The 22106-nt window shown below is 34.5% G+C and overlaps 1 protein-coding gene across 4 annotated transcripts in view; it reads right to left on the reverse strand.

Annotated features, from left to right (window-relative positions):
- The window catches only part of LIN28B (lin-28 homolog B), a 123305-nt gene extending 105301 nt beyond the window's left edge, over positions 1-18004 (reverse strand). For 2 of the 4 annotated variants that reach the window (XM_065888709.1, XM_065888707.1), the window contains exons 1-2: positions 10367-10416; positions 9863-10050 (exon numbers count right to left, since the gene is read on the reverse strand). In XM_065888709.1, coding sequence (XP_065744781.1) covers positions 9863-10050; positions 10367-10397 — 219 coding nt within the window. In that variant the 5' untranslated portion in view covers positions 10398-10416. Of the gene's footprint in view, positions 1-9862; positions 10051-10366; positions 10417-10887; positions 10898-17970 lie in introns of those variants that run through there. The other 2 variants (XM_065888708.1, XM_065888710.1) reach the window with 2 other exon arrangements.
- Between the last annotated feature and the right edge of the window lie 4102 nt (positions 18005-22106).

The following is a 22106-nucleotide window of genomic DNA, read 5'->3' on the forward strand; positions in this document are numbered from 1 at the left end:
TAAATGCTAGAAATTAAGCACATCAAAACAAAATACTTTGGGGCTTTTATAGATTGAATTCAAATTAATAAATTCAGTTTACTTAAAAGTAATCACTACATTTCAAAGGTGTTAAGTCTCAACCTGAGACAGAATATCATCTCACCAAACTTTCACTACCAACAGGATGCTTTTCTAATATCTAATGAAATAGCATTATTTAAACAAAATTACATACATCAAATAACCTGCAGTGGCATGAAAAACTTCAAAAATAGTGAAATTAACCCATGTGAAGTCACAATCAAGCATCAACTATTATGCCCATTTTTATTCTCCAGGCTTTATTATAAGTCTAATATAAAGAGATTTTTTGCAGAGCAGAAAGGCAGGATTTACAAGTGGCCCAAGGAAAAGATAAGCAATGAATAGTTCTGACCCCGGCTTCTCTGGCTTGATCAAGTGGGTCTGCAACCTGAGCCAAAGGGCGCAAATTCCTCCCCATTCAAAATTCTTCAATGGCAAGGGGGAGGAAACAGTGAAAGGGGCAAACATGCAAATCCAACTGTCCTTAGATTTAGTATTCAACTAAAAATTTTAATTAGAGAGCTAAAAAAAAAAAATGAGGTCAAGACTGTGATTAAATTTCTGACTCATAGTTTAACCAATCCTGAAAAGAGAAGTTTTTTGTTTTTTCTTGTTAAAACTGAAAAAAATCATTCATTTATCCTTTTAAATGTATGGCTTACATTGAACTGTGTTAGGTGCGTGTCTCTCGTATCATTTAATCTATTTAAAGGAGTTGCTGAAAAGTGGAATTAGTTTCCAAGCACCAGTGTTTCCATATTGTAAGCAAAATGATGTATTATTAAAATTCTGGCTGGGAAAAAAGTTGATAGAATTCATTCATTCCAAGCTTTACAACACATCAATGATCTATTAAGTATTTAAAGTGATAGATATAACCTGTGTTGTCAGACTTCTGTTACAAACTGAAGTAAGGATAAAGATAATTCATTTGAATTAAAACACGTTAAGATAAAAGAATTTAGGAACTACTGCATCTAGGAACTTTGTAGCTACTAACTGTAAAGACCTAGGGAATTGCTTACAAAGCTTAACAAATGGTCGTGAACAAATCATGGCCAAATTAAAATTAATTTGAAATTTACATAGAGTATTTATATAACATAGAACAATAAAACTGAAAAGAAAAATTTCGAGTTATTAGTAAATTAAACTTACAAGATTTTGAAATAGAAGCTAACTTTAAGGAACAAAAATAATAAATTTCAGTGAGGTTTGATCTTTAAAAGTGTTTTATAACAAAAAGAGCAGCTGGTAAAAAATAAGCATACTACTAATAGCACAATAAAATAATATGATTCTCAGCAATGGTAAAGACAGTTTAGTTTCTATGCATGAAATCTGAAAACTATATAAGACTGATGAGAAATCATTGTATTTAGTTCAAAAGTTTAAAAACTAACATTTATTTTTTCATCATAATTATCCCCAAATTATGGGTAGAGAGAGGAGCATAATTAAACTTTGTAAAAAGAAAGTGAGTAGTACATGGGGAAAATGAGCCTTTGCTTCATACCTTGTATGAAAAGAATGAGAATTGGAAAAATCTTATTAAAAAGTTTGCCAAAAGGAAGTAAACAGGAAGAATATATAGCAATCTGGAGAGCAGAACTCTCAAATCTATCACCAAACAATGCTTTACACTTAGTATGTGATCAATTAAAAAAATAGTTGAATAGATAAATTATTGAACCAGAAGTTTTTCTAGAGTTACCACCTTCTTAAAAGTTAATACTTTTATACAGCAATAAGCCTTCTTGCCGATTTAAACCTCTAAGAATGTTTACACAAAAACTCAGTTGAGACAGAAATTCATTAAATTTCTGACAAGAAATGAGAATATCAATAAGCCTCATTAGGCCCTTTAGGTAAGCAGTGAGTTTATGTTGTATGAAAAAGTACCATAAGGGTAAATGAAATTAAGTTTGAAGATTAGTGAAATGTATGCTAATTAATCTCACTTTCACAAGCACAGAAACTACTGGTGAAAAGGTCATTGTCGAGCAGAAATAACTAAAGAGAAACAAACAAAAACATGAAAATAAGTGGATTGTATTTCATAAAGGATAATGGGTTGTAGCTTATATCTAAATAGACAAAGTTAAAAGAAACAGGTCAGTTAACCAGTTAATATGACCTATCAATATCATAGGACAACTGTGCCTCTCTTCTTCAAGGGTGACTACAAATGGGCACAAGGGAACTTTTTTGGGCTGATGAGATGTTCTGTATGATGACTGTGGTGGAAGTTACACAATTTGTGAAAACTCATCTCACTGTATACTTAAATTTGGTGAACTTTATTCTATATAAATTATACCTCAATTAAGTTGACAAGGCAAAAAAGATAAATGACATGAGCTTACTATCTTTTAAAAAATCTGACAAAGGTTTATAATGGTGAAGGTATTAATAAAAATATAGTGCTTGAAATGAAGATTAAAACTAAACCTGGATCATTAGAATTCTTAAATTATTTTCATGTATGATACCTCAGTTGACCCTTACCCCACCCCTCAAAAATAGGGACGGCAAGATATTATTGCCACATTTTACGCATGAGAATACTGAAGCTCCTTGGAAGCAACTAGCCAAAAGTAAGAAACCCACCCAAGTGGCACAGCCAAACCCAAACCTTTATTTCTGATATTTTCTCCCTCACTCTACCACATGATATCTCCTTTGTAATGATAATTATGTACAAACATCGCTGAGTCCTTACTATCTGCCAAGCTCTGCGTTAAATGCTTTACATGTCTAATAACATTTAATTCTCATAATAACCCTATACAAAGTGGGTACTTTTTTGTCCCTTCCCTTGTAAGATGCTGAAACACTGACATGGTAAGTTACTTCCCCTACAGACATATAATAAACTGGGATTTGAACACTGATCTATTGGACCAGATTCTATACCACTGTATCATATCTCGCCAAGTATTAAGTAATTATTAATAGAGCAATAGGTATTATATTATCACAGCAGGTCTATTTAAGACAATATTTCATATTTTTCCCTTAGCCTATACTGAAGAATACAAACTGAATACGTATACCTGAATACATAGGTAAAAATCTCACGATGAAACAAACTATTAAAACAAAAACATTTGCATCACAAAATTATGTCCAAGTCTCAGTTTATATCCTGATGTGTTAAACAATAGTAAACAATACTCTATACCATAAAATTATAATAAAAAGCCTTATAGTTCACTGTAATTAAAATTAAGCTATTAAGATTGTGCAATACATTTTGCCTAATTTTAAAGAGAGCACATAAAAGATACCAATTTCATTTTCAACCACAAATACATACCACTGATAATAACTTATCCCTGATTTTGTTGTGGCAAAAAGACTAGTTTACATTTTAGTTTATTTATTCAACACATACCTGCTAGGCAGTTTATATAATGGTATCTCTACTCTTCACAACACCTGAAAAGTGAGGTATTATTCCAATTTGCAGCTGATTACAGAAAGAAACATAAGACTAAAGCTATCAATTATCTATAAATATTATTTGAGACAGCATTTCTAAACTGTCAGATATTTAGATATGGGAAGGGGGGCAATCATCAGATAATCTTCTAATTTGTTGCTAGACAGAAGATAAAATTAATCCTGATGTATCAAAATGCAACATAACAAACATTTTTATTAATTAATAGAGTACTCTTTTAAAAGATCATTTCTCAATGTACCCCACTAACCTACAATGTATTTTTTGATATATTACTGTTATCAATTTTTTTGATATTAGAAAATGTTACCACATTATTTTAGTTAAGAATATAAATCATTTAAGTTCCTTATGGGCTGTATATGTTACAATGCCATAACCTCAGTAACTACATATTGAACAAGCTGAAGTTCCAGTGAGAAATTCAGTGAGAAATATCTCAATATTTAGTTCCAAATCAAGTCTACAAAATATCATATTTAAAGTAATAAATTTCCAGTTGAATCAGAAATATCCTTACTTTACTTGTTTAGGTTATACTTGGTTTAGAAATAAAAATACAGTACACCATATTTTTAACTAGTAACTTTTAATCCCGATACCAATAAAACTTTTCAGTTAAGGTATACAAAACTATCTGCAATAGTTAGGTAATTTCTGAACAGGATGATGAATTCAACCAAACCCTTATTAGGGCTCCTTGCTGTCCAAAAGCAACAAAATTTATCTCAAAGGACTTCCATGTTGAGTCCAGGTAACAAAACAAGTTTTTAACTTCTTATGAAACCCAAGAACTCTGAGATGAGTTAAAGACAGGTTAAAGATATTATGCTAAATACTCATAAGTGGCTTGTCACATATTTGTTTAAAAAACAGTTCTTGAATTTATCGCCTTCATTTGCTGTGAATTGTCTTTTTAAAAAAGAAGAATCAAAAATAAGAGGAAAATATTTGAGTTACATCAATATACTCTTTAAAATGAAGAGTGAAGACGATGTCTTAATTATGTACCCAATTCACATTTCATGTTTGAACTGAACAAGGATATCTTTTTAGAAGTATACAGAAAAGTTCCTGAAAATGGATCAGTATTTGAAAACCAGAAGGAATGTATCCAATATTTTTTAAGACAATTAAAGTCTCATACAGTTTTTATTTAAATGCCTTTAGATGAGATTTTATGATTAAGTAGCTTCAAAGCATTTCATTTGGGATTCTTCCAAACTGGTCATATGGGCAATTCATCTTGAAAATTTGGTAGCTTTAGGAACCATTTTCAAAATATTAAAATGCAGAACTCACTAACAAATGAGGTATAACTGTTTATTATCACATTTTTAAACTTCCAAGATTTCTCTATCCAAATATTATTATTATTATTATTTTTTGATATTGACATTTTCAACAGCCCCAAGAAAAAAAAATAACCATATCTATTCTGAGTGTGAAAAATGTTTTCACTCTAAACTATGACAAAAGTAATATGGCTAATAAATTGGTAGTTAAATATTATGAAAAGCCCTTAAACATGAGCATATTGGAGTAAATCAGTTTTCATAATTGTGTAGCTAATTAATGTTAAAAACACTGAGACATGAACTCCATGCTACATCAATTGAACGGTGTATAATACTTCAATTTTCATGTATTTAAATACTAGTCATCTCCAAATGTTTTCATATCCTATACTATTAATAAAAATGCTTTAAACTTATCTCTTATTTCTTCTATTTCCATTACTCTTTTGAAATCTTTTCTGAGCAAAGTAATAGGAACATAAAATATATAAAATCTTTGTAATATAGGCATTTGTATTCTCATAAAGATCAAACCATAAATAAGAAATAAAGAGCAAAAGAAGAAAACATCAATAAGGTAATTGAAGACTTAAAAACCAAATTAAATATTTAAGCCAACTGAGTAATAATAGCTAAATTGCTATCATTTTGAAATTACTCTTTCTCTTTGAAAAAGAATTCTTACATAAACTGTGAAACAAATGAAACACATTTATGTTAAAAATTCTTTGTGGAACTTCCCTGGTGGTTAAGAATCCGCATGCCAATGCAGAGGACACAGGTTCGAGCCCTGGTCCGGGGAGATCCCACATGCCGCGGAGCAACTAAGCCCGTGAGCCACAACTACTGAGCCCACATGCCACAACTAAGGAAGCCCGCGTGCCTAGAGCCCGTGCTCCGCAACAAGAGAAGCCACCGCGATGAGAAGCTTGTGCACCACAACGAAGAGTAGTCCCCTTTCGTGTCAACTAGATAAAGCCCACGTGCAGCAACGAAGACCCAACGTGGCCAAAAATAAAAATTAAAAAATTTATTTTTAAAAAATTCTTTGTATCCTATTTGATGGCAAACAATCCCAAATATATAACCCAACAAGAAAATATTATTATGCAAATGAGCTGTAGAGAGGGTAATAAGGAGAATGGATTCCAACCCTCCTCTGGACAAAATAAAGTTCAAATGATCATTTTTATCTTATTGGTTGAGATAATGACTTTAAAAATAAATGTCAAAATCTATGTAAAGAAAAACTTACATAACATCAACAGGTAGTTATTGAGTAATAATAAAAGATCTAGTATTTAATTACCATGTGATTCATTTAAAGTATCATCACATATATAAGTACTATTAAAAGATTATATTTCAGAAAGTTGCCAGAGACCTTTCCAGGTAATTTAGACATGTTACCCCACAATCTAACGGTGGAGGCAAATTTTTAAAAACTTAGTAACAATAAACTGATAGGGGTATTAATTATTAGCACTTACAAAATAACTGTATTCTAATTGGTGAAATCAACTGAGTAAGAACCTAGACTTAAAATCTGAATTAATCATCTACACTCTTACTACTCAGTGTTTTGCACTGGATGCTTAAGTAAGAAATTCCTACAAATTTATCCTACTTACAAACTAAATCATCACCAAATATTTTAAATACTGAAAATTTTAAGGAACACCTCAAAAACAGTGGACTGTGACAAAATTCACAACTATAATATCTATACATTTTTGTTAAGTTTCTAAAAATACTGAATGCTATCAGGGTTTCAGTATTAACATATCAGAATACATCTATTCATTACAAACCCATAAAAATACAATCATTTAAATCACCAGTTAACATTAGAAAATCCAATGAAGACAGTCATTTTAAACCAATGGTCACATACCATCCTCAAATGGCAGAGTCTCACTACATTTATCAACAAGTCTGAAGAAAGAGAAAGGACAGCACCTAAGTCTTGGGCATGTTTTTGAGGAGTTGGTGGCATTACAGCAACTAAAAGAAAGTTCGATTGTATTTTTGCCAACAAATTGTAAATAGAATTCGTAACCATAAATGTATAGCTCTATTTTAAGAACACACTCATATATTCTCTTCATTTCATAGCAACTGATTGTTTTTGATGTGCAGTTCTTTGCAATCAATATTTTTAAAGGAGAAAAAATATCTGGGTGCCTTGGCATGAATTTTTAAATATTATTTTAAAGAAATTAAAATCATTTCTTTTTTCACTTCCCCAAACATATACTATTAAAAACATGTTTTAGAACATCTTTTTAAAAATCCAATGACACATGTACTTCTAAACAGTCAAAAAAACCCGCCCCTACTTCATATATTTAAAATAATAATTAGATGTCGCTCTAGTTGAACATTTAAAATTCCTAATTATCTATGATGCCTATTCTTTCATAACAAAATAGTATACAGACATAATGGGGAAAAATCTAATTTATGATTATACATAAAATCTAGTATGCTTTCAAAAATGCTCATACGGTAAAAATGGCAGCTAAAAAAATAATTTTTAAAATGTCTTAAAAACGTCTATAAAATGGTCCTGAATTGCAACCTGATTGTGTAAGTGATGCTGCACACATTATTTATGGCCATCAAATTGTTACTTGTAGCTGCTTGGCTAAAATCAGTGGGATCCTGCCTTCTTCAAAACAATTATTCATATGATTTATATGCAATTTATATAAGCTTCAATATAAGACAGAAATCCCTTTACCTAGGCATCAAAGCTAAGAAGCAAAAAAAAAAACAAAGAAAAACAAAACAAAAAACCCAGCAACAACAAGAAAGCAACTGATTCTAAATAGTCTTCCCTAGGAAAAAACTGAGATATATTTCAAACAGCAAATACTTTAACCATCAAAAACTGCCCTAAAATGTCACTTTCTAATTTTAAATTTAAAGATTATTACTGCCCTATTTTTTTACATCACAAAAATGCTAATACGTGAGTTTTACTGACTTTTTACATACTTCTTCCTAAGAATGTATCCAGATATATTCTTATGAAAAATACAAATACATATTTTTTGAGAGAATTTTTTATCACATACATCGTTTTAATACTGTTCTATTAGTAAATACATGATGTGTAACAGAAAATTTAAAGTAAGTCTAATATGAATAATCAATGTTTGTACTCTAGAAACTATTCACTATATATATAAAAAAACTTTTGCAGCAATATAGCATTTCTTAATTCAGTGGATATGGGAATGTTTATCAACATACAACCATTAAATAGCTTAAAATTGGATGTCTCATTGTTCTAAACATTAATATCAGTTAATAAAATGTCTACTATTTGAATACATTAAAAGGTAAACATAGAAAACGAAATTATAACAAGGCGTGATCAGACAAAGAAGAAAAAGGCTATTTTTTTTCATTCATCTATAAAACAAATTTATGAGATTGTAAAGAACAATTTAACAACCTAAAGAAGGTTCAAAGCAGGGAAAGCAGAGGCCTGAGAGAAAATGGATTTGTCAATGATTTCAGTCATTCAGTCTAGGGAGGAGAAAAGCAGAAAATGTGGCTTCATTTTGCCATATAAAGTAGGAGGCATAAAATCCAGTAGCCTGTCTGTGGAGTTCTATTTATGTATTTAAACCCTGTTTCAATTCACAGATTATGCTGATCCTTCCACATGTAAACAGCCAATAATGATAGCCAGGCCTTTAGGAAAGGAAAACACACACCACACAGCAAGGTCAGGAAGCTACCAAGCACACAGGACAACAGATCAAAACAGAATGGTTTCATATGTTTCTATTGTTTATATACTTAATTTGAAGATGATATTCCTTAGGGGGGAAAGGAGGTTGTAAATTATTACTAAGAACATGCAACATACTATCAAAACAGAAAATTTTTATTCAAATATACTAAATATTTATTTCCTGCATGTATCTATGTCAGTCAACCTGTAGGACTGATATGCATTCATTCGATTATTTTTAACTTAGATGTCAAGCTAAAATAAACCTCTTTAGTCCTAAATCCCTTTACTCCTAAGAATTCATTAGAGATAATTTGTATTTCTCTAACTTCTTTCGATGAAATAATCAAGTTTGCAAACTGTAAATACCTTTTTTTTTTCTTACTATTAAGAGATTAAGCACAACAGAGGAGTGAAAGGGGGAGAGGTATTAATTTCCTTGTTTCTGGGTAAAATTTCGAAAATAAGAAGCAATGACATTCTATTTGGTATTGAAGCATCTTAAAAAATTACAACACAATATAAGCAACAGTGGAAATTTACCCCAAGTAGCCCACTAGCACATTTTAAACATACAAACTAGAGCCGCCTCTGGCCACATGTTTTTTTGAGTTCAGTCTCTTAAAGAGACAGTATCCTTGGACCTATGCCCTACACGGAGCACTTTTCTAAAATGTTTGATTACCAACAATCCTCTCTTGCATTTCTTCAAATCCATACTAGGCCAACAATGTTCTACTCTATTTTACTGTGAAATCAAATTATTTTAATTTGAATCTACAAAAGACTACCGGACAGACAGATATAAAATAATTGGGGAAGCTACTGTGATTAGAGGTGTCTAAAATAAGGGGACCTACAGATTTCTTATAACAGCAAATTGGCTTAAAAAAAAACAAAACTTAATATGATCACTGTTTCCTCATTCATTTCCCACTCATTCCCCAGGCACAGGCCACATAATGTATCGTAACCAATAACACCGGAAGCTACACTACGGCAATTTCGCTGTCGAAAGAAGAGGGGAACTTGCTTAATCAAGTCAACCACCACCCAGAAGCGAAATTTCAGAGATTTCATTTTCTGTTTAGGAAAAGACACCCAGGAAGGTGCCATGTACACACCCTAATAACTGTATTCACTCGTGACTGTAAGGAAGACTTTGAAGGGCACATTATTGTAAGCCCACTGACAAAACTACCGGTCAGCTCCTCCACATGAAAAAGGTGAAGACGAGGAGAAAAAAACAAAACCAAAACAAAACACAAAAACAGTTTGGCTTACTTGGTGTACAAATACATCGACTGGAATATCCAAGGGGCTTCCCTCTCGGTTTATCATGGAGATGAATCCAAATCCCATTCGCACGTTGAACCACTTACAGTGGCCAGTTCCGTGCAAAACCTGGGATTCCTCCTCTGCCTGCTCCGGCAGCTTCCCGGGCTCTTCTCCACCACCTTTGCTTGCCCCGCCTGAGTAGAACAGGACAAAAAAGTCAGTTAGTCAGTATTGCCATACAGTTCGGTGAAAGGAAAAAAAAAACTGCTTGGGAGTGGGGGTGGAGGGGAGAGGAAATGAAAGAAAAAAAAAAAAGCTATTAAATGGTTGATTCCTTCTTTTATTCGGCAGAAAATATTTTAAGTTAAAGGCTTAAAAGGGAAAGCGGGGGAGGGAGGAAGCCACACTGTTCTATCGATCACAACTTCCACGTTTCTGTACATACGTGTACGTTTTCATTTAACTCTGTTTCTCGGCCACATATTACAGTACAGCATGCGATTATTTTACTTGCATGTTGCTGATTTAACACTGATCCCATTTACAAAGAGAAATTTTCAGCGAAACTAATTCTTTCCGGCGTGCCCGAGGAGGAAAGAGAAATCGTGAAGATGGTTAGAACTAGTTAATGCACATGCGGCAGCAGTGAATCCAGGGTTATTTGCAATGTGCATTCCCCTCCCCCCCAATAACTTTCAATTAAAGTTGGGGTGGAATGGGGGAGGGGGCAGGTGTATAAAAGTTTTCTTGGGCTCACTAACTGAAACTGCGCTTAATCACACTCAAACAATTCAAACAATAGCCCCCTGAAAGCTTTTCAAGTTGTGAATCAGTGTGGGCGGTACAAAACATTTTTGGAGATCTATAACAATAGGTTGCAGAAAGCCCCACTGCGCGATGGGGGGTGAGGGGTACTGCTCAGTATTGGGGTAAAAGGGGAAGGGGGGACGGGCAAAGAAGGGTGGGAGAGGGAGAGGGCGGGAGAAAGGAAGAGAGAAAATCACAGTAAAACAATAGAAAAGAAAATTAACCTTCGGCCATGTTGCCCCACGGGCCCTCTGCTCCAAACTCGTGAGATGAAAACTTTCCCTTTGCAACGGAGTGATCTTCTGCATCAATCTAACATCTTGATTTTGTGCGATCACAAATTTAGCTCGCATGGTCTAATGTGCTTTCCCTCTTTTGATTTTTTTCTCTCCTCTCTCCAGTTTCTGGCCCCCTGAGCACACGTGACTTTGTCAATTACATGCTTTCTTGCTACTAATTTCACCTCGGATCCTTAAGGGGCTGGCAAGAGGAAGAGATAACCAATCGCCATTTCATCTATGCTGACATCAAAATAATTTATGAATGAACACGAAAAACTCAAACATGTTATCTTAAAGACAATTGGGGACGCTTCTTTACGATAAATCAGAATGCCGATTTCGTGCTTTTACTTAAACACAATGGAGGGTCCTTGTGAATCGTCGATTTAGAAAAACGGCACAGTCATATATGTGCACACGCGTGCCTTACACACAAGCCTGTCTAAATAATCTCATTTAAGGGGAAAAAAGCCATTTAAATAAAGCAACCGACGTTACGCTTTTTTCCCCCTAAGAATTCAGATGCTCCGTTAACAGTAAACCTGCTTGGGATGCAAATTTCATATTTAATTCCAATCTTAGAGGAAAATATGTAATTTACAAAAGACCTAATTGAACCTAATTACACACCCATGAAACTTTAGATAATGGTAACCTACACCTACAATAAGAGAACTATACACAATTACCTGACTGTGACCTGAAATTTGTTTCAAATTTAAAATAAAATGCTACCGGAAAAATCGCTATCACCTTCTTGTAGTCAAATTGTGTTTAGGTTTACCATTTCGGAACATTTTGGAGGGGGCTGGTAAGGAATTGTACTTCACAGGTTTCTCCGCCATCTCTTTCCGGGGGAGGAGATGTGATTAATGACTTCCTAAATAACAGCCCAGTTTTCCAGCCTAACATAGAGTGAACCTCAATCAGTGGCGATTGTTCCCCAAGAGCAAGGCGACGTAGGGCAGGGAGGGGGAGGGGAGCGCCAGGCAGGGGAGGTGAAGAGGAGCCGCCAGCACAGGCGGCTGCGGAGCCAGAGAAAGAGGTGGGGGAGAAACAGCGGGCGCGGGCGGGGGGAGGGGGTGAAAAAGGGAGGCAAGTGGGAGAAAAAAAGGTAAATTTATATCTTATTGACCGGACCCTGACATTTTAAAAGTCCACTACCAGGGGACAGAAGAGTTGAATAAACGAAAACTTAATAACGGGTTAGGCTCCTACCGTCCCTTCCCCGGCCAGCCCCCTGTTTCAAACTGCTTACCCTTTACCTTTAAAATTGGTTCAAACGATTGTTGATTACTAGATGCTGACACCAATACTGCCTCCCTTATCGACCACTACAGTAAATGTTATAGATCAACTAGAAATGCTGGATTTCCTTTAGAATATAAAATAAAACCCGTCTTTGAAACATTAAAACGCACCACTACTCTTCCCCCACCCCACCCCCATTTTCTTAAACAAGCAGTTTACCGAGAAACTGTACAGATACCACTTCCCTTCGGCAAAGCTACGGAGCTTACCCTCCCCCACTATACCCGCAACCCCCCTCCCCGTCTCTCCAAACACACTCCTAACTCTAACACTGTTTCACACAAACTAAAACGTAGGGATTTTGACCGAATCTAAAAGCTTTTGAAAATCCACATAATGCACCTATTTACACCTCCTCCCCATACTAAACAATGAAATATAAATTTATACTAATTAGCTCAGATCTGAAGTAAATTGATGTATATAAATAAATGTTATTTTCAGCTGTTTGTGGTAAAAGGCTTCAATCGAGACTGATTAACTTGAAAAGATTTTTCGTCTGTTTATTTCTTTTGTTGTTTCTCAAGAAAGGAGGCAAAGCTTTCTCATTTTATTTACTTTGTGTGGGGGGGGGGGGAATTACCATGTGCCAGCTGGTAGGGAGGAAAGAAAAAGTGTAAAAATGTAAATGATTCTGCAAGAGTCCCAAAAGCTGAAGCTCTCAGAAAAATTATTTACTAACAAAACACTCACTAGGCATTACTTTAATAGTAGAAATCAACTGATTACACTGACCTATAATGAAATAACTTTAACGATGGTATTCCAGGTTAAATATTTTGAATAACAGGAAATAGAGAAACTAATTTGAATAAGTTGTTTTTTTTTAATATTTTAAATGAAAGAACTACTTTTAAAAATCAACATCTGGTAACAGAAATAATGTGAAAAGTACTCATGCAAATTGAGGAAATGCCATTATTTATGTAAAATTATCATAAAATTTAACAGGCAGTATAATTTAGTTTTGTCACTGACACACATTCATGATAAACAATGTTTTATCTGTAAGCTTTTTAATTAAAAAATAGTCTAATCATCATAAAATCAGAAATATGTAGGTGGGTTCTGAATCCTTGTCTGTTAAATTTGATGAAATTCAAACCTATAAATACATAGATGAAAAGTGTGAAATGCCATAAGTGAACCACATTGGATGGTATGGTTATGAGATTCAGTTTTGCCTGATTGGGGGCCTCCAGTATTAGTGGAATTAAGGTAGGGTTCACTGGACTGGTCACTGGTGTCAGAGGTTATCGACTCATTCATTTCCTGAGAGGGACATCGGCCTTTCAAGTCGTGTAGAAAGCTTTTTCCAACTGGGGACTTTGAGAAATCCTCTAACATTCATTCACAAAGAATTTAAGGCAAATGCATTTTACATACCTGGTTGGGGCGGGGGGAATTGGAGTGGGGTCGGTAAAAGAAAGGGGGAGAGAAGGGAAGAAGAGGAAGGGTAGAGGGAGGAGAAGCAGGGAAGGGAACTGGGAGGGAGGGAAGAGAAGGAAGGAGATAGTGACAGAAAATATCAGTCCCCATTTCAGGGATATGGCACTGTCTTAAATAGACTCATCTTTTCCTGCTCCCCCCTCAGTCTTTTGAGCCTAAGATCCTTTTATGAAACTAACCATCATCTTTTTAAGCTCATAGAGTTCTTCTTTCACCTAAAATGGTCCCATGAATCTCCTAGAACGCTTTCCAATTTGTCACCTTCCTGAAGTCTTCTGGTTTTAATTTTTTTCTCATTTCCTACTTGTTTTTAGTGCCAGAAAGACCTGTGCTTGACTCAAAACGCATGTTTTATACTTGTGGAAGCCAAATGTTTCAGTGGCTTGATTTATCATACTTCTTGCAAAATGTCTTTAAAATGAGTTCAAGTAGCTACAAAGAATCCTCAACGCACTGGGGGTAAAAAAAAAAAATCAAGGAAATAACCTATCATACGCCCGTTGGTTATCACAATCTAAGATTTCTACATTTAAAAAACGTACATATTTTCTTTTTCTTTCTTTTTTTTTCTTTTTTTAAAGAATTCCGACAGTGCAATGCAAGGAGCCCAAAGAGGTGCCAGAGCCCACCGTCGTTGTTTTCAACTATATGCAATGAGTGACTTCTATTACAGCTGAAACAATGCTTCGGTTCTTCTTAAAACTAGGAGGAGGGGCTGCGGCACTGCGACGAGCGGCTCCACCCGTGCTCTGCGTCCCGGCCGACAAGGCCGGGGTCTGCAGCCCCGCGCTGCCCTCGCAGCCGCGGATCTTCACGCGCAGCTCGCGCCCCCAGGGTCGCCGAGACCCCCAGGTCAGCGGATCTGCCCCTTCCCTCCACCGCCCGCCCCTGCCACTTCCTCTCCCCGTTCTCTCTCCAGTCACCTTTCCCTTTAGTTACCACATCACCACCTCCTCTCGAGAAGTCAAGCCGTTCCAAAGAAGGCTGAGGATTTCTCACTAATTAGGGGACATTCACATTTGTCATTTCGTCCCGACAAGAGGAACACCAAACAAAAGAAACCTTCACCAGGATGGAGGTAACGCTTGACGCACCCTACTACCTTCCCTGCGTTTCCAGACATGTACCGTGTATAATCTGATTCCTTCATCTGGGAGATGTCAGTCTCCACAAACCAAAAAGTGAAGTCAAGGGGGGGAGGGGTCATGAGAACCCGAGAGAATGACCACTCCACCCCCTACTCCCCCACCAGGCCATGCCTAAAATGGAGCTGTCTTCACACAGACCCCTGGCGCCGTCCTTTCGGGAAGCCACGAAAACGTCGCCGTGCGCCTTTGGAGGATCAGGAAAAGCTGTCGGCGGGGAAGGGGGTGGGGGGCGGCCGGGGGCGATTTTAGGGAACCCGCTGTCTGGCCGCGGCTTGAGGTTTCCCGCCCAAAGGCTGCGGACCCGCACGTCGGGCAAACTGTTGCCGATCCCTCCCACTGCGTTTCAGTAAACTACTTTACCCGCAAATAACTTTCTTGAAATTCTTGCAACACGGAGTCAGCTGAAAGGAGTACTGGACTGGGTGCGTTGGTCTTATAGCACAGGCACTTTAGAATATGGGGGCTATTTGTTTTCGTTTCCGAAGAGCAAAATTCCGTTCTCACTTAATTTCCTTATCTGAGAGCAAAATGCTCTGGCTTAACACAATTGTTCCAATTTGGTAATTTTTACACAGCTGTAAAAATCTCTTAAATATTTTCCTTAAATAGGTTAACATATTTCCCCAGGTATAATTAAATAAAATTATGGAAATACGGGAAACGATTAAAATAAATTTTAAGTGTGCCAGATAAAATTGCCTTTATATTTCAAAAAACAAGCATTTGCAAATGTTTCCTTCTTTTTTTTGGCCCCTTACGTTTCAGCCAAGTATTTAGAGCAACAAAATTAATTCAGAAAAGGGGCATTATTTTAACACCATCATTTTGTAGAAAGTTTATTATTTTTTTAACTGGAATAGCAAAAAATCATATTTTATTAACATACTTCTTCATTTAAAAGGAAAAATAAAAATTTTATTACTCCTCCCAAATATTTTCTGAATTGTGCTCAACAAATACTTTCCTAAATGATTTTAATTAAGACAGCAATAGGTTAGAGAAATCATTTAGTAATAAGCATTACATTACTTTGCCCAGAATAGCACAAAATGAAGGTTCTTCATGTTTTATTTGAAAAATGAGTCCAGATTTTTCACCTGTACTACTTGAACAGGTATGCCTCATAATTTACAGACCTTTTTGCAATAAATATTCTGAGTCTGCAGAAATGACACTAAATAATGTAAACAACAATTTTTCCCTCTCTCTCAAAGCAATGAATGAAAATTTACCCTTTAAAACTTAATCTCATCAAAACAACTGGAATAAGAGTGTGGACTGTCGCGCAGTGGTTGAGAGTCCGCCTGCCGATGCAAGGGACACGGGTTCGTGCCCCAGTCCGGGAAGATCCCACGTGCCGCGGAGCAGCTGGGCCCGTGAACCATGGCCGCTGAGCCTGCGCGTCCGGAGCCTGTGCTCCGCAGCGGGAGAGGCCACAACAGTGAGAGGCCCGCGTACCGCAAAAAAAAAAAAAAAAGAGTGTGGACGGCTTCCTAGGTATTTCTTTTAATATTTTCACTTTAGGTTAATTTTGGGGAAGAGGACAGGTAGGTGGAAAATAGGAAGGGAAAAAATAGTACAGGAGTAAAAGATGAGGCAAATGAGAAGAAATCTTCAGGCTTTAAAGATGCCTGTGCAGGAGGCAAATCTGTGGAGAAAAAGCACCCAGCTAGAAACCGGAGGCCAGAGTTCTGGTCCCATTTAATGACCTTGTGTGTGACCTTGGATCATTAAGCTTCTCTGGGCCTCAGTTTCCTCACCTGCAAAGTGAGGACACTGGAGCAGTTGATGTTCAAATCTTTGGCTTAAATGCAATCTCTGGCAATAACCTTTCTTTTGGTGAAAGTGCAACCTCTCCCTGGCCAACGCTTTTTAATCACAAGGAAACACAGACATGAAACTTTATTGCAGTCACTTAACACACTGGTGTTAACATTACTTCCCAGCAGAAGAGAAAAGGGCCTCTGGACTGCCTCCAATTTGCCCCCAGAGGGAAACCACAATCAATAGTAAGGGGAAAAGAGTTGGTAAATTAAAATATTGTAGCAACTTTTCGGAATCTTCTTTTTCATGGTACTCTTTAGAGCATCATCTCTATGTCAAAGGATTCACTCCAGAAAAAAGTAAAGTGCTTGTCAAAAGGCAATGCCTATCAGTGGTTTCCTCATTAAACCTTTTGATTCCTACTGCTTTCCTCTTGCTACCTACAATCCTGTATTTGATAAGCTTAATAATAGAATAACAGCATTTCACTTGTACTTATAAATGCTCATAAACTCTGTCATCTCATAGCTCTTAAGAGTTTTGAAAGCAGTATTAGTCAAGAGTAGAGCCAAGGCATTAACTGCATGAGAGCAGAAGCCAGAGTAATACATTAAAATACTAATACAAATAAAACTGTTACTGAAAATAGTATTGTCAGTTTTCAGTTTCATTAATACAAGAGAATATTTCTCCATTAAAAGCCTAGGTTTACAGTACACCTAAATAAATGAAAGGACATACATATATATATATAGATATTTTAAGCGTAGGTTTAAGATGTTAAAAGTTCACATGGCTCATTTTTGTAGTATAATGAGGAACAAATTTGATACATGCTCATGAAAAGCAAAATAAATGGAGCTTTCCTAGATTAGGAAAATTCTCTAATTCCCTGAAAAACATGGCTAATATATTGTGCTATTTATGTTATGGTAAATTTTTTGAAAACAGGAGCAAGTCTCTAGCTTTAAATTAATTCAACATATACTTGTGAGTGCCTATTTTACTACGGGCTTTACAAAAATGAACAAGCCACAAATACTTTTCATTCAGCTCCATTAACATTTAAATATTATCTGTTTTGCCTGAGATACAGAAAAGGGAATCACAAAATCCAATATTGCTAAAATCAGGAGGAAAAGGAGTTAATTAGAAGATTTCATCCAAGCAATTCTGGTGGGAGTATCAGTTTATAGATGAAGTGATCTGGAGTACAGTAGGTACAAGATGGGTACCATATCCATCTTGCCAAAGTGGAGAATGCCTGAGGGCTGTCATGTTTTCTCATGCCTCCAATGATCTTTCTAAATAAATATTAGTTAAGTAAAAATTTAATTAAAAAAAAAAGACTAACCTGGGGCTGATGAAACCTGGTTGAATGACCTCATTGTCTTCTGAAGAACCTAAAATCAGAGAGCTCAAGTCAGTACTACATTAATTGCTCATTTAATTGCCTCTTCTTCAGCTTAATAGCTCATTAGAAAGCAATAAAATGCTTAGGTTTTGACTCTGTGAAGTGACCTGTAAACTTTTTTTTACAATTTAAGACTCACCTAGCAAAATTAGATAACCAATTGGCATAAACTTGCCTTTCATTCCAATTAAAGGATGGTAGACCTTTAAGACCACTAAGATGTAGTCAAAGATCCAGATTTCAAGAAAAATGCAGTTTTAAATTTTTTTAATATTTAATTTTACACTGTAATTCAAGAATCCCATTCTCTTTTTTAACCACAGTTAAAAATGAACTTAACCTATGATACTGTGTTCCTTGATGGACTAATTTGACTATTCAGATATCTTTTAGAAGATAAATCATGAGACTCTAATTGTGATACTATACCCCTGAAACTGGGTCTATTACATTCAATTACTTTTTGAGAAAAAAATTACTTTAAGAGGTAATACATTTAATCATTGAGTATATTTAATTAAAGCTATCTAATACGCATTAACTCAGATTTTAAGCAAAATCAGTTCTCCTTAAAAAAATATGAGCAAGTACTAATGTTTCTAATATATCCACTGGCAGATGTCACAACACAATAAAACTTGCAATAAAGAGGTCACCCAGTAATGAAGTATAGCGGTTGGAAGAAAAATTCCTGATGACCACTGAATTATCATTTTTATCCTTGGGTCCGAGTTATTAAATCTTGGAAAACAGATTGGTTTGAACATGCATACACTCACCTGCCACCACCCAGGGCTGTCTTTCCTTCCTTAACTAAGTTTTTACACACTGTATCTACTATATCAACTCACAAAAAAATAAATCATTATGTGTAAATTCTCTAAGTTGTGATCTAATTTTCTTCTCAAAACGAAATGGAGGCTTTTCCAAATGCAGAGTTCTACTGAATGTTGACCCAAGATTCTTCTTACAAAGGATGACAATCTCACTGAGTAAGATTTGAAAAGAATAGAGGAAGAATGTGAACAAAAGGCACGTGAACCTCTGTGCATTAAGTCCTTTAGTTATCCTGTGTTTACAACCAAAAGACAGACGATAATGACAGCCCCTCATTTGTAGAGACGTGGATAGACCTAGAGACTATCATACAGAGTGAAGTAAGTCAGAAAGAGAAAAACAAATATCATATATTAACGCATACATGTGGAATCTAGAAAAATGGTACAGATGAACAGGTTTACAAGGCAGAAATAGAGGCACAGACATAGAGGATAAACATATGGACACCAAGGGGGGATAGCCAGGGTGGGGGTGGGGGTGGGGGGGATGAACTGGGCGATTGGGATTGACATGTATACACTAATATGTATAAAATAGATAACTAACAAGAACCTCCTGTATAAAAATAAAAATTAAAAAAAAAGATGACAGTCCCTAATGCTATCAAAATTCATTATTAAAACTTACTAGTTTTCCTTTACATTGAGCGTATATTAAATTTTATTTTGCACATTTGGTTTAGTGAGGGGGTATTTAAATACTATAAACAAATTTCAGCAAAATCTAGCTCATGTTTTTCTAATAGCCCACAGCCCAGACTTGATCTTCTCTGCTTATATATTTGCAAAAAAGTTCAAAATGACATATTCTAAAGATGTGAAAGAAACACAGAAAGTGTTTGCAAACATTTTTTTCAAATAAGTCAAATGATAAATTATTATGTGAAATCTAATAAAGTGAAAGTCAAATGGTATAAAAATTAGCTAAATAACACTATTTAATTTTAAGAGCTCAAACTATGAGCTTTCCGGGTTTTAAGAAAGCCGGACAATTTGAATGATAAAGATGTTCAGATTTTTCATTATCCAAACTTACACATGATGGTTTTGGTTATTGATAGTTTTAATATTATCAACCTTTTCAAAGGAAAAGTAAGGTGGAATTATTTCACAGATATCAATATATTTCACTGATATTAAATAATGATTTAAAAATTTTCACAAACAAAAGAGTTGGAAGAGAAAATAGAATTAAGTTTAAATATAGATATTAATATCCATCCATATGAACAACTATGATAGGGATTTGATAGGTTAATGTTATATAAAATGTTCACAATATTAAATGTTCATATTCTGACTATAGGTGACTTTTGAAAAGAAATAACAATAAAGAATGAAAATAATTCTTTAAATGTACAAAATACTCCCAAAACAGCTATTTATAATTTTATACACAGGTATCTCTATTTAATATTATAATGCACTTCTTTGCCCCTTCACTAGGATAATCCCTAATCATCATTTAAATCTCCACTTAGATCTCTTTTTCTTATTGTTCCATACTGAGTACAATGCCTCTACCATTTAGCACCGTACTGTAATTGACTGTAATAGCCCATGATGTTCTCTCTCCTAACTTGACTCTACCTTCTATGAGTGGGAGGAATAGAGTACATTTAGCTCATCACTGTAATCCTAGCTTTCTTTAGTGTTCAATACATATTTTTTAATGAATCAAAGACTTAATGAATTTCTGAAGCTGGGCTGACTATCTCTAGGATGCCTTTTATGAATTAAATAGACTATAAACAAATTTTTTTCTTAAAAATCTTTTCACCAAGAGAATGTGATAGGGAATTAATCAGTTGACTATTGCAAACATAAAATATGTACAAATAAAGTGACTTCAATGATTTTATTTTAAATATACTATAGACTTAATATTATAAAATTGCCTAACTTAACACCATTCATTACAAACACTCCAAGATTTCGTATTTCTTCCTAGTAAAATATGTAACAATATTCTTCTCAAGTACATTGCATATTGTTGTTAATCCACTATTGTAACTATTCAATGTAAAGGAAAATGCTTACTACTATGCATTATACACTATAATTTATTTAAAAATTGCCAAGATGCTAAGCCCAGAGAACTGAGTAGTAATAAAATAAAATACTGCTATATAACATATTACTGAGAACTTTATTTAAATTCAATTGACATCATATTAGCCTTTACTTCTAATATTAATAAAAAGCAATAGTTACTTTAGGTTGGCAACAAATGATTTAGCAATCAAGAATATTCACCATAATAAAGTAAAAGTATTTCATTATTTATTCTCATCACTACAACTTCTCAACATTTAAAAAAAAGGTTAAATTTTTGTTTCTGACTATATTTTCTAAAATAATGTAAGGGTAAAAGCACATTATAGTTTATTAAATATTCACTTCATGGTTTATAACAAAAATTATAGCCTATTTACAATGTGTCTCAGCCATCACTGAACTAAATACATTCTTTGGAAAGCAAAGTAGGCAATGATGTGACTTTCCTTTCTTCAAAGAATAGTTGGGGGGAAAGTTTTTAAATGACTACTTAAAATCATACAGCAAACATACTATAAACACCAGAGTAAAACCTAAAGCACAGTATTTATTTACATTTACTATAACTTAAATATAATATATACACATATGAAATAAAACATTAGATGTGGAGGTTCAACATTGAAGTGAATGTGTGTGCTTTATGAAAATATTTTCTTACATTGTCCTCTAAAGGAATGTTTAATATGTAGTAAAATGTTTCACTGTAATTATTTTTTTGCCGATTAGTCAATAAACTAAATTCAAATGCTATCTAAGCAAAATCAGGGTAAATTATTGTGTAATTTAACTCAACATCCTACTGTAACTTTGGATAAAACTGAAAATGCTGTACCTTCAATTATATACAGATACAGAAAATTTAAAGAAAATACTTAAAACTAAAGTTAAGACAAATATTTACATGTGACTTTATGTAACTGAAAATTCATAGGTATAGACAGGAGTGCTAAAACAAGAAACCTCACATTTACTGAACTAGTTTGAACATTATCTTTAGAGAATGGAAAAAAATTTATACTACTTTATGAAAAACATTTCAAAATTATATTTTTTATATTTATGAATCAAGTTATTATTTGTAACATATTAAAATACAGTTAACCTTAAATTAAAGGCTAGTATGTCATACTGCTATTGAATCACAGAGATGAATTTAACCATTTTACAAATTGAAAT

The sequence above is a fragment of the Phocoena phocoena genome, chromosome 12, assembly GCF_963924675.1.
Source record: "Phocoena phocoena chromosome 12, mPhoPho1.1, whole genome shotgun sequence".
NCBI classification, from domain to species: Eukaryota; Metazoa; Chordata; class Mammalia; order Artiodactyla; family Phocoenidae; genus Phocoena; species Phocoena phocoena.